General features: G+C 28.4%; 1 protein-coding gene across 1 annotated transcript; it reads left to right on the top strand.

The window, feature by feature from the left end:
* The first annotated feature begins 12,066 nt into the window (after positions 1 to 12,066).
* Positions 12,067 to 13,998, top strand: LOC118046317 (uncharacterized). Its single transcript, XM_035055152.2, has 3 exons — positions 12,067 to 12,359; positions 12,547 to 12,676; positions 13,130 to 13,998. The coding sequence occupies exons 1-3, from the start codon at positions 12,197 to 12,199 to the stop codon at positions 13,818 to 13,820; spliced, it is 984 nt and encodes a 327-aa protein (XP_034911043.1). The 5' UTR covers positions 12,067 to 12,196; the 3' UTR covers positions 13,821 to 13,998.
* The last annotated feature ends 358 nt before the right edge of the window (positions 13,999 to 14,356 follow it).

The following is a 14,356-nucleotide window of genomic DNA, read 5'->3' as shown; positions in this document are numbered from 1 at the left end:
TGTCCTGAAAATACAAGGATACTTGGGATTAGGCTGGGTGTTTGGAATTAAAAACTATATAAAAAAACCTATTTTTCTTTCTTTGTTTTAGATGTCTATCAATTATAGATGTCAACTTTATTTCCTTCATGTTAAATTTTATATATTTTAAAACTTTTTTTGGATTCGAAAAAACCTCACCTCTCAGAAAGCGCACTTTATAGGTCTAGATATGTGATTAAAACCCTGGCAGTCCCAAACTCTTACAAGAGAAAAATATAATAATATTATATAATCATTGAAAAAAAAATACATTTATTTCCTTCATGTTTTATATATTTTAAAACATCAATTGACAACTTGACTTCTAAAGGAATGAATTACAAACCTCAAATTTTTTCATCAACATGATTAATATTATATAATCATTGAAAAAAAAAAATACATTTATGATAATAACAAACTTTTAATCAAAAGAATCAACATAGAATAAATCAGCAATTTTATTTTTGAAGTAGTTTTCATGTTCTCTTTGCACTCAATCTTTAGTTAATCCATAAGAATACCATTGATGAAATTATTATATATTATCATTACTGTTATTGTTAATTTCATTATGAACATTATAATCATCGTCAAAATACACATTATAAATATTGATGGAGAATCTCAATCAACTTCTATCTCATCATAAAATGGTGAGAAACTCAAATTGACATTTTTTTTCTCAATAAATAGTATTTGCTTCTTTTCAAATCTCTTCCTCCATTGATGTGTGGTGTTTTTACACTCCTTCAATCTACCTCGCACCATATGGTTTATGGCTTCACCATTATGAAAATAGTTTGTATTCTTATAACTACTTTTTATATATCTAAAAAGTTGTGGTCACCTTTCAAAGTGTGCTTTAAAGCTTCCAATTTAATTTCAATCAGGGATGATATCTCTTATCTAAATTGGGTTAACATCATTCACAACTCTAACATCTCTTTATTTTAGTTGAACCTTGAAACTCTTACTCGGCTATCATCACCAAAATCAGGATCAAATTTGTATCAATTGATTTAGGAAGGAAAAAAAAAAGATAGCTAAAGATAATAACACAACCAAAGACTAGTTTGTCTAGGCTAAACAACCAAAAAAAAAAGAAAAAAACTCTATAAAATTACCAAAATATCAAAGTTGTTGCTTATTCCAAGAGTAACAATCCTTAAATACTAGTTAAAGCATTGGATCCTAGCATGAAAAGGTTAGCCTTGCTCCAAAAGTAAAACTACTTAGCTTATAAAGACAATATTTTAACAGGTCATATGCTAATTAATCACATGTTTCTAGATTAATAATTAATCATAATATAATAAAATATTTAACAAAAATTATTGTATCAATACCTCAATTTTTTACTTGATGGTAATAAGCTATGAATATAATAAAAATATTGATGCATGAAAATCCATTTTCATCCCTAGATCTAAGGCGCCACAATTATGGTTTTGATCTGATAAGATATGGGTTCAAATCTCACTCTAAAAAAATTTGTTTTGTTTCTTTAAAATATATAGATATCACTAATCATATTCCTTTCAAATTATTATTTTTAAAATTACACGTTATTATCAATATGGGAAACTCAACAATAGATACATAGCATGCGAGATTGTTACTTAACTTGCCAATAATCCTTGAGAAATAAGATATATAAATACAATAAGTTTACTTCTATAAAAATATTTACGTGTGTGTGTATCTTTAAAATTGACGAGGATGGAAAAAGTTCTTAGTAGAAAGATTGTGGGTGCTTTTCATGGGCTGATAAAACTGAACCCAAAGAACTTAGTATGCTCGACGACACCTGCAAGAAAAACACTTTGATGCTTAAGTTAGTATAATGTTTGTACAGATGACAAGAAAAGTGAGTTATTTTCTATAGGCTTAAATGTTCATTAAGCCTTGTTTAAGTCTTTGTATTAAACTTATGTTGTGTTAGACTTGTGTTGAGTCTTCTGTTTGTTTAAAGACTAGTAGTCTAAAGAAATGAGCTTTTAACATTGGAACTCTGTTTATATAAACTTTTTTAAAATAAATATTTTGATAAATATCTAAGTTTTAATATATTTTATATAAATATCTCATAAATATCCTAGATATTTATAAAGATGTGTACCCATTATTTATTCAGGATGAACTGGTCGACCTAGGGTTGTTAAATGAATTAGTCGATCATTTCTTGTGTAGTTTTTTTTTATGTATCATCAGAGCTTCAAGTCTTACAAATAGATATGTGACCTTTTTAGGGAAGAAAATACTTATACTAGGTAATGTCACCTTTTTTGTGTACAAGCCGCCATAAAAGTTGTTTGTGGGCATAACCATGGGCATAATTATGAAGCATAGCCATGGACGTAGTCATAACCGTAAATGTAGTCGTGGGCATCATGATTGGTGTAGCCACTAGCATAATCATGTGGGTAATCATGTGGGGTGTAGTTGTGGGTGTACCTTCTAGCATACCCATGTGAGGTATAACTGTGGGCATAACCACTAACTTAGCAACAAACATCATATGGCATTGATGTAGACATAGACATTACCACTACCATAGCTACTGCTATAATTAAGATTTTATCAACCATGAAAAGAGTTTTAGAGAAACAAGAATCAACTGGTTGTTTGGAATTAAAAACTAATATATATATATATATATATATATATATATATATATTGATAATATATTATCAAAATATATTACTTTTTTACAATAGTAACAACCCTTAAATACTAGTTAAAACCCCAGAACCATGTAGTAAAAGGATTCCTAATGTTGGTAAACTAATTAACTTATAAAGAAAATGAGTTCAAAAAGTCACATGCTAATCACATGTCCTTAGATTAATTAATTAATCTTTATATCATAAATATTTTACATAAGGCCCTAGCATCATTTTTTCTGAGTTGAAAGAAACTATTCTTGAGTTAAAATTGTTTTTGTCTTCATCTAATGGATGTCCAATTAAAATTCCGTAACTCTTTTTCTTTCTTTGTTTTAGATTTGTATCTATTATAGATGTCAACTTTAGTCCCTTCGGGCTAAATTTTATATATTTTAAAATATCAATTAACAACTCATTTCTCTTTTATTAACTTCTAGAATAATGAATTGCAAATCTCAAAGTTTTTTCATCAACACGTTTAATATTATATAATCATTAAAAAAATAACTTTATGATAATAGCAAATTTTTAATCAAAATGATCAACATAGAATAAATCAACAATTTTAATTTGTTAAGTACTTTACATGTTTTTTATGGCACTTAATATGTAGCTAATTAATAAGAATACTAGTGATGAAATAATTGTTACCATTATTGTCATTGTTAATTTTATATTTAACATCATAATCAAATATATATATATATATATATATAGAATGTCATCAAGTTCTATCTCATTATAAAATGCTGAATAACTCAAATTTACATCTTTTTTCTCATTAAATAGTACTTGCTTCTTTTCAAATCTCTTTCTACATCATAAACAAATAAAAAAAAATAGAAAGTACATTAACAGATCTTAATTAATATATAATCTAATTAGTACACACAATTAACACATATTTTCTTGGTCTATTAAATATATATTTTGAAACATCACCATAGTTACGTCATGTCATATGACTGGTCAATAATTAGAAAACATATTCCATACTTTAATACTTATCAGTATATTGTTATTATTATTACTTAAAACAAAACGTTAAACTATTCCAATGAAATAATTCACATTATAGTATACATATACTAAAACAGTACCTATTTTCCAGTGGAAATAATAAAATTATAGATTTTACTAATTTTTTATTATAATGGTGGAAAAATTGTAATTTTCTAAGTTTTTTTTTTAAAAACAAGTTTTTTTATATTCTTTTCTCTTTATACTTTTTATTTTTATCATTTTATACTTGGCTTATTTACCATTATTATTTTTTCTTATCTTTATCTTTTTGTAATATTTTTTTAGTTTTTTATTTTTTCTCTTTACACTTTTTTTTTAGAATAAAAATATTTTATTTTTATTTTTTACACTTTGAATATTTATCACTCTACACTTTGTTTATTTATACCATGTTTTATTTTTATCTTTATTTTTTATTTTATTTTATTTACACTTTTATCTAAAAAATTATTATACAAGGAATAAAAAAAGATTTTTCATTGTAGCAGTATTGTTTTATTATTCTGCTAGTACTTTTTTTTATTAACATAAATAATATTTACTATATTTTATTATATACAAATATCGATTCTTTTATGAACACTTATATTTATTAATCAAAGTTAAAAAACATGTTAATAACATTTACATATTAATTCTTTTATGTTAGAAAAATATTATTCAACCTTAGTTGAATAAATATTTTAATATTTTGTTTCTTTGTATTTATTAGAACAAATTATTTTTAATATATTCAATTACATAATATATAGGCCTTGTTCATTACATTGCTCGTCATGGGTTGAAAGAAACTATTCTCGAGTTAAAATTGTTTTTGTCTTAATCGAATGGATGTTCAATTAAAATTCTATAACTCTTTTTCTTTCTTTGTTTTAGATGTGTATCTATTATAGATGTCAACTTTAGTCCCTTCATGCTAAATTTTATATATTTTAAAATATCAATTAATAACTCATTTATCTTTTATTAATTTCTAGAATAATGAATTGCAAACCTCAAAGTTTTTTCATCAACACGTTTAATATTATATAATCATTACAAAAATAACTTTATGATAATAGCAAATTTTAATCAAAATGATCAACATAGAATAAATCAACAATTTTAATTTGTTAAGCACTTTTCATGTTTTTATTGCACTTAATATGTAGCTAATTAATAAGAATACTAGTGATGAAATAATTGTTACCATTATTGTCATTGTTAATTTTATATTTAACATCATAATCAACAATATATATATATATATATATATATATATATAGAATGTCATCAAGTTCTATCTCATTATAAAATGCTGAATAACTCAAATTTACATCTTTTTTCTCATTAAATAGTACTTGTTTCTTTTCAAATCTCTTTCTACATCATAAACAAATAAAAAAAAAAATTAGAAAGTACATTAACAGATCTTAATTAATATATAACCTAATTAGTACACACAATTAACACATATTTTCTTGGTCTATTAAATATATATTTTGAAACATCACCATAGTACCGTCATGTCATATGACTAGTCAATAATTAAAAAACATATACCATACTTTAATACTTATCAGTATATTGTTATTATTATTACTTAAAACAAAACGTTAAACTATTCCAATGAAATAATTCACATTATAGTATACATATACTAAAACAGTACCTATTTTCCAGTGGAAATAATAAAATTATAGATTTTACTAATTTTTTATTATAATGGTGGAAAAATTGTAATTTTCTAAGTTTTTTTTAAAAAAACAAGTTTTTTTATATTCTTTTCTCTTTATACTTTTTATTTTTATCATTTTATACTTGGCTTATTTATCATTATTATTTTTTCTTATCTTTATTTTTTTGTAATATTTTTTTAGTTTTTTATTTTTTCTCTTTACACTTTTTTTTTAGAATAAAAATATTTTATTTTTATTTTTTACACTTTGAATATTTATCACTCTACACTTTGTTTATTTATACCATGTTTTATTTTTATCTTTATTTATTTTTTATTTTTTTATTTACACTTTTATCTAAAACATTATTATACAAGGAATAAAAAAAGATTTTTCATTGTAGCAGTATTGTTTTATTATTATGCTAGTACTTTTTTTATTAACATAAATAATATTTACTATATTTTATTATATACAAATATCGATTCTTTTATTAACACTTATATTTATTAACCAAAATTAAAAAACATGTTAATAATATTTACATATTAATTTTTTTGTGTTAGAAAAATATTATTCAACTTTAGTTGAATAAATATTTTAATATTTTGTTTTTTTTTATTTATTAGAACAAATTATTTTTAATATATTCAATTAAATAATATATAGGCCTTTTGATTTATAACTAGAAATTTTTTTAAAAATATTCTACATATATGTTTTTTAAAATAAATTATTTCACCTCGGGTTGAATAACTAGTTGCAATCTGTAAACAGAGTAATTTCTCAAATCAAAGAGAAAAATGACCCGAAAGTCGCAGTTACTGCAAGAGTCAAATATAGCTGCAAAATAGACAGGTTTTAGAGGACTTTTCTGCTGCCGCTGTCGCTGTCTTTGCTTTGAACTCTGATGGGCTTCGGAGCAACAGCAACCACATAGGTAAAGTCACTGTTCCATTGCTGTACAGAGCGCAGACACCCACGTCATCACTTGTGTCTCAGGCGATCAAGAAAATTTGCTAAAAAAACAAAAGAAAAAAAAGGGTCCGTGTTCTGGGAATCCAAGCAGAGGCTTAAAATGCCGCCTCCTTCGGCTAACTCACCACGTTTTAATGCCACCCTTTTTTCTTATGATAAAAATATTTTGTTCAGTCAAGCACGTTTCGTACCCTGTGCCCCACTAGTATTTGTTTTTATATTTTAAAAATTAAAATTTTATTATTTAAAATTAATTTTTTTAATATTATTTTAATATACTGATATTAAAAATAATTTTTAAAAAATAAAATATTTTAAAAGACAACTACACATTATTTATCTCCTCTCATGTCATCTTATCTAGAACCACAAAACCATGGACAGTTCGATGACCCGTTACCCCAGCAAATTCCAAAGATTTCGTTTTCTAGAATTTAATTCACTGTTTTAGTTTCCACTCTTAATTTTGTTTGTTCGTCCTTTGTAGGGTCCATTAATAAAGGAGATCCCTTGAGTAATTATGTTGAATTCTATAAGTTTATTTTTTTGGTCTTAATCTTTATCTCTGACCATCCATTGACGTTAAGTTAATCTACTATTCAAACACAGTATTTACTATTTTGTTGCCCCATGCTATGCCGTGAATTGGATAAAAAAATTTGAATGCGACAAAAATATCATGAAGAATTATTTGATGTTGTTATTAAATTTAATGTAATATATTAATCTTTTTATTTAATATTTTATCTAATTTAAATTTAAAATTAAATTCTATAAGAATTGCCTAAAAAATAACCAACTTGACTTGATTTGTCCAAAACAAAACATATAATTGGTAAAAAAAATAAAATAAAAGGATAAGCTTGAGATGAAAATAATGAAATTAACAGGAAAAAAAACTTTTCAACCAAACTTTTTAGCTGGTCTAAATTTAAAATTATATTATATAAAAGTTGTCTTGTCGTAACTCAATAGATATGACTTGATTGGTCCAAAACAATACATGTGACTGGTAAAAAAATATAAGGATAAGATTAATGTGAAAATAGTAAAATTGATAGGAAAAAAAACTTTCCGACTAAATTTCTTACCTAGCCTAAATTTAAAATTAAATTATATAAAATTTGTCTTGACATAATTCAATAGATGTAACTGGTACAAAAACAGCCTAACTCATCGATAAAAAATATTTAAAAATAAAATTAAAAAAAAAAGTTAATTTGATAGAAAAAAATATTAAAGCCACACAAAGAATCCTGTTTTTTCTAGTATATAAAATAATTATTAATGTGGACTCTATATATATATATATATATATATATATCTGAATGATTTATGGGTATTATCATAAATCATGCAATTTGTGGAGATACTTGATAGTTGTAATTGTTAGTGGTTGTAGATATTTGCACTGGGGCCCCTACGGGCACTCCTCTGACAGGCTAATGGCACTATCGTTAATTGTTTTCTTATTTTATGAGTTGTCCAAGTTGTCCCTCTTTTTTCATCTAAAATGTCAGCATTATCCTTTATAAATAATCCACTACTTCACACTAATCGTTAGAGTCAAACCTTTAACCTTTAAAAAATACCAACATCAACTACTCTACCGCTAAACCGCAAATTATTTGCTAATTTTAATGCTCTATTTATTTGTTTAATATAATATCCATGATGCACGAGACTTTTATTCAAATGAATACTCTATTTATTTATTTATTTTGAAAATGTTTTATTTATTTTTTTAACTTTGAGAAATATAGTTTAATTGATCAAATTCTATATTTACTATCTAACAATCACAAGTTTGATTAACACAAATCTCAGAGCCACTGGAGATTTATATGATCGTTAGCTTCAGGGTCTTAGAGGGTTAGTTGAGATGCGCGTAAGCTGACTCGAAGATCCATAGTTAACAAAAAAAAATGGAGCTTCAAACTTGAAATTTTTTTTAATTATCTTAAACAATGATATTTGACTATTAATTAAGAAAAAAATTAACTATATTCTTAGTATAATTACCATTTTATATTTTTTTTTTCTATTGGTGTGAATACAAATAAAGCATTTCTATACTATTACTATAAAAGATTTAGATTTATTTTTCAGTTGGATTATAAACATAAAATAAATATTTTAGTTTTCTCAATGATTCATTCACAAGCAGAAATTATATTTTTAATTACTGTTTGAAATGCACTTTTTCAATGTATAATTTTTTTTTAATGAATTTCACTTTATTTTGATAGTTTATATTTTATTAAATATAAACCAAGATATTTATTCTAAAATATACCTTGGATATTATATTAAATAAATAAACAAAATATTTAAATTAACAAATAGTTTGCCATCTGGAGTACTTGATGTTGTTGTTGTTGTTAAAGGTTAAGTGATAACTACCAAATATAATTAGCATAATGTATTTATTAAAGTGTTAGATAATTTATTAATCCTAATAAATAATTGTTTTTTATTTAGACATGATTGAGAGTGTGGTTACGGTTATTTATCAAAGTGTTTTTTCTCAGAAATACATTAAAATAATATTTTATTATTATTAAAAAAATATTTTTGATATAAAAACATCAAAATATCATCCAAAAAATATATAAAAAATAATTTTAAATAAAAATACATTCAATTTTAGCAAATTGCTGTTTGTTCGGAACTCTCATTAGATGCTTCCTTGGAACTTTTTCTTTGGCCTCTTTTATCTTTAAATCCTAACTCCACCATTGATACTTGAACCTTGTGTCAAAAATAGCCCATAAAAATTAGGAAAAAGAAGCGTGGTTTCATCACATTTCACACGTAATTGTTTGTTAAAGAAAAAATAAATCTCTTTGAAAGTCAGATTTATTTTAGTATTCTAGTGCATAGATACTTGCTACCTAAAAATGGATAATTGAGAGAATGTCATGGCTTTTTCTTTAATTATTTATTGATTATATTCCAAAAAATACAAGTAGTCTAGAAATAAGGCTTACGGATTAGATAATTATTTAATTAATTGGTCCTAAACAATCTCATTTACTCTATCTAGCTAAAGTGTTTGATAACTTATACTTTGTGCTCGGTATGCCAAGGTAATTTGTGGTTAGTACCTATAAAAAATTCTTTTTGATATATATGAGGACTCCTTAATACTTGAATAAGTATATTTTTAGAGAGAGAAAATACAATAATATTTTAGAAAGAAAGATGCTCTGAAAATATATATGCAATAAAGAATAAAAATTATGAACTTTTGTTTTGAAAGTCTTATGATATATTTATAGCTCACGGGTCCTTTTTTTTATGAAGATTAAGGTTTGAAGTGTAATTTTACCTTAATAGCATTTAATGAGGAATAATTTTTTTTACATTTGTAGTAATATTTGATAGAAATATGATGAATAGGTAGAGGATTTTTATACACGTAAAAGGTGTAAAGAGATTAAGGTCCAAGACGTCAAATATAGTTAAACTTATAGAAGCTGAGCTCTTTCTCTAGGTTAGACCTAAAAGAAAGAGGTTCTTTCCTTGATGAGCCTAAAATAGGCTAAGTCTGTCCCTTAGGCATGCCGAAAGAAAGATGGTCATCCTCTTGGGCATGCCTAAAGAGGATGGTTTGGTCATTTCCCTTGGCATGTCTAGGAAGGATGATTTGGTCATTTTCTTAGGTGTGCCCTAAGAAGGATGCTCATTTCATTGTTTATACCTAGGGAGGATGCTTATTATATTGGATGCGCCAAGGGCTTCGCATACTACCAAGCCCTACGTGCTCGGGACTTGACATACTGTAACGCCCAATCATAGTTGAGTCTTGCTAGCGCCAAACCAAACACTCTTTCACTGATGAAAACTTGGTTCATCAATTATTAAAGTTTTGCAATGAGGAACTTTGAATCTAAGCCTTCATTTTCATCTTGAAAAAACTAGCGATAAAAAAGAACATGAGCTTTTTAGGATTATTTTTATTTTTTTATTTACTTTATTTTCAGAAAAGTGATAGCAAGATATGCAAATATTTTTTTTTATTTTCAATAAAATAAAAATTGGCAATAAAGATTAAAATTTTTGAAAATTACAAAAAATTAGTTTTAATTTTTTTTTTTTGTGGTAGTATTAACCCATGATTTAGGAGTTATGTTGGTTTGGAGACTTCATAAAATAGATTGGATCATGTTTAAGTTAAGACTCAAAATGTATAAGAGTGAGATAATCTCGAGGTCTAGTTTGGTGACACCGGTTGATTGGAATCAAAGAGCTTAAGGGTTATATTAGGAATATATCTAGGGCACCATAGTTATATGCTAGGATTGAGTTTAAGACACACAAGAGTTGTATCGAGATTAGGAGCATAGAGGGTTAAGCTAGGACCAAGTTTGTTGAGTTGGAAGGTCGAGGCAAGACTGGATTTGAAACTTCATGAATCATGCTTAGAACGCAAAAACTCAAGGGTCGGGCTAAGACTGAAAGGCCTCAGGATCATGCCAAGACCAAGTATAGAATGCTTAAGGCTAGGCTCGGGCTCGGTCACCCTAGGGTTAGGTTAGGACAAGGGAGGTTAGGGTAAGGCTAGGACTAAAGAGTTTGAATGTCAAGTTAGTTTATAGTTTTGAGTGCTTTTGAGTTTAAATTAGGTTTAAGACTATTAGAAAAATGTTGTATTTGAAGATCCACCATCAAGTCTAGGACATTGGGACCGAGAAAATATCAAATTCAAGACATTTTAGATTAAGATCAACCTGATTGAAGATTAGTTGAGACTAGATAAGACATTAAATTATACTTTCCAGTTTCGAATGATATAGGCATTAATTTCAATTATTCGAGAATACAATTGATCATGTGCACTTTTTATTTTTCAAACAACCAAGTTTTTTTTTAAAAAAAGCTATAAATAAAAAATAAAACAAAATAGAAAACAAAACTAACACGAAACTAACCTAAAAAAGGGTTTGGACTTTTAGAACATGGTGTGTTGAATAGAAATTGCTTGACACTTGATGGATGGAAAAAGCGAGGCGATAGTTTATTAATGGCTAAAGGAAGGCTCAGTGTACGTTTTTCCAAACATAATGTGTCCATGTGTTAACGATAGATCCTATTATACCTTACACTTACACCTTGAAGAGACGAACTTTGTTTCTCTTTCTTTTCTCTCGTCAAACAAACGGTTAGCTCCTAGTCTTCTTTCAACAGTTTAATTTTACTTTTATTTGAATAAACACAAGAGTTTTGTATTCTTGTGGTGGATTTTTATTTTTAAAAAATATTTTTTATTTGAAAATATTTTAAATATGATTTAATTTTAGAAAACAAATTAAATTCAAAGAAATAAAAACATTGTCAAAAAAATCCACTACGGTGGGCATCCCATAAAAATGGTGCCCGTCACAAGCTAATATAATATTCATGGTGAAAAGGGACATGCTCTGTTTTAATTAACTGACTCGTAAAAGATAAGGAGAATGTTGTGGTAAATTGTACTATAAAATATGGTGGCAGCTTTTTATTATTATTATTTTTTCTTGCAGCAAGAAATGATCAAACAGTAGAAGAATAAGATTTTCCAAAGTTCATGATCAATTTTTTATTTGAAAAAATGGACTTAAAGGAAGTTCAATGGAAACTCCAATAGTGACTTTACTTGTACAAGCTACTTCTTTTGAAAAGTTGTTACTAAAGAACAGTATTCTAGGTGAAAGCCTTTGAGCCTATTGGAGGCTATATATATAAAGAATAATTAGCAACTGGTTTGTGACTTGCTTCACTTTAGCTTCAAAGACTCCACTCCAATGCCTTATCTCTAATTTGTACTTGCAATAATTTGCTTCTGTGAGCTTCTCTTAGTACTGCATGAGAGTGAATATCATGTCGTCTTCAAAAAAGACCACGAGCTCTCGAGAAGATGATGCTGAGCTTAGGAGGGGGCCATGGACTCTTGAAGAGGACACTCTCCTTGTTCATTACATTGCTCGTCATGGAGAGGGCCGATGGAATTTGCTTGCTAAACGTGCAGGTATAATCAATCCCCTGTGATCGTACACCATGTATGCAGCAAAAGCACTGAATTTATGGCATTTACTTTTGTTGTCCTCACCATGTTCATCATATCCTCTCTCTCTCTCTCTCTCTCTCTCTCTCTCTCTCTCTCTCTCTCTCTCTCTCTCTCTGTTTCTGATTTGTTTTTTCCTGTTGATCTGTAGGGTTGAGGAGAACCGGAAAGAGTTGCAGATTGAGATGGCTAAACTATCTAAAACCAGATGTAAAGCGAGGAAACCTTACTCCGCAAGAACAACTCTTGATTCTTGACCTCCATTCCAAGTGGGGCAATAGGTGTGTGTTGTTTGATTGTCCAACCTTGGAGTTATATGTCTTATGCCATACTTCTGTTCATGTCGGGGCTATCAACTTGCCATTAGAGTAATCCTTTTTTTTTTTTTTGGATATAGATAGACATTACAAAGTAGGGCCAATTAGTCATAACTAGACTGATCACTACCATATTCCATCTTTCAATATTTAATTGAGCAGAAAAGTATATATGATGAATAAGCATCCACTGACATCACGGGATTCTAATCCTTATTTCTGGCATTATTTCTTTCCCGCCGTGTGCAATGCTCTGAAAGTTTGTGCTTTTCAGGCAGTTAGCCTCGACTTCTAATTAATTGTTGAGCTCATAAATAATGGCATGTTTGGGTTGTGTTCGATTTGGACACTCATTCTGTTGGTTTCTTGAAAGCTAATGTCATGTTGTAACTTGTCTATCCTTTTCTTGTCATAAAGATGGTCCAAAATTGCACAACATTTGCCGGGGAGAACTGATAATGAAATCAAGAACTATTGGAGAACTAGAGTGCAGAAACAAGCAAGGCACCTTAGGATAGATGCCAACAGCACAGCCTTTCAGGATATAATTAGGCGTTCTTGGATGCCAAGATTGCTTCAAAAGATAGGAGGATCATCAACTTCTTCATCAGCCATGACATGTCAAAGCCCAGCAGTTTCTCAGGTCATCCCCAGTTATGCTCCTCAGTTTTCAGCATTCCCGACAGCACTACCTCCACCACAGCAACAAGAAGCTCCTTTTGATATGAGTGTGATGATGCACTGTATGGAGCATCGTGAGCAAACCTCAGACTCAGAGCATGGGACAAGCTCATGCATTTCTTCTGCAGAATCAATGAATGTCTCACAAATGTCTCGTCTATCAGAATACCCTAAGAGTCCCTTTCAGGCCATGGGCAACAACGGCGACTACAGCACCCTGGTGAAGGATTGCTACTATGTGGACAGCAATTTCTATGACATGGAAGCCATCAACCTTGCAACCATGTCGGTGCCTGGAGACCTTGGAATCTCAGCTGCCGATCGCCACATGGGAGATGGTGATTGGGCTGGATACGATTTTGGAGACACCGTGTGGAACATGGATGAGTTATGGCAATTTAGGAACTTGCAAGGAAAGGAAATTTAAGGTCTTGTTTTTGGAATAACCCACAATACATACATAGTCAAGAAGGCGACAAACTTACCTGGATTAGCTGTGTAATTGTGTGAAAAGAAATTGTTAATTTTTGTACCCCATATGTCAAAAGTAGCTTTGGATTTTGGTCTTGTGCAAACATTTATCAATGTCAAAACATTACCGTAAACCTTCCGAGTTCTGCCCCCACAATCCTCCACCAAGACTAAAACTAATGTTTGTTTAAGCGCTTTGTTTCCACGAGTTTGTGCGATCTAGTAAAGTCAGAGCTCAAGTAGGATGGCGGGGAAGTTCAGAAATCACTCGCTTATTCAACGTTCTTCTCATACATACATCTTGGAAGATCAGATGTCGAGTCAAATTACTTGAGGTGCCAGCCCTTGCTGCCCTTCAACTTTCAACTACAACCACTTGATGATTCTAATAATTGGAGCTCTGATTTTTTTTAAAATCCAAGTCCATGGCAGTAGTTTCTACGAACTGAAAACGAGGCAATTCTACGAAGCAAGATCGATCATGTTTATGCC

This window comes from Populus alba, chromosome 12 (assembly GCF_005239225.2).
Source record: "Populus alba chromosome 12, ASM523922v2, whole genome shotgun sequence".
In the NCBI taxonomy this organism is placed as follows: Eukaryota; Viridiplantae; Streptophyta; class Magnoliopsida; order Malpighiales; family Salicaceae; genus Populus; species Populus alba.
This window is presented reverse-complemented; position numbering and strand designations above follow the sequence as displayed.

Excerpts from the sequence above, each read along its gene's own strand:
- LOC118046317 (XM_035055152.2), top strand. The coding sequence starts at position 12,197 with ATGAGAGTGAATATCATGTCGTCTTCAAAAAAGACCACGAGCTCTCGA. Across the intron at positions 12,360-12,546 it reads TTTGCTTGCTAAACGTGCAG|GGTTGAGGAGAACCGGAAAG; the intron begins GTATAATCAATC and ends GTTGATCTGTAG. Across the intron at positions 12,677-13,129 it reads CATTCCAAGTGGGGCAATAG|ATGGTCCAAAATTGCACAAC; the intron begins GTGTGTGTTGTT and ends CTTGTCATAAAG.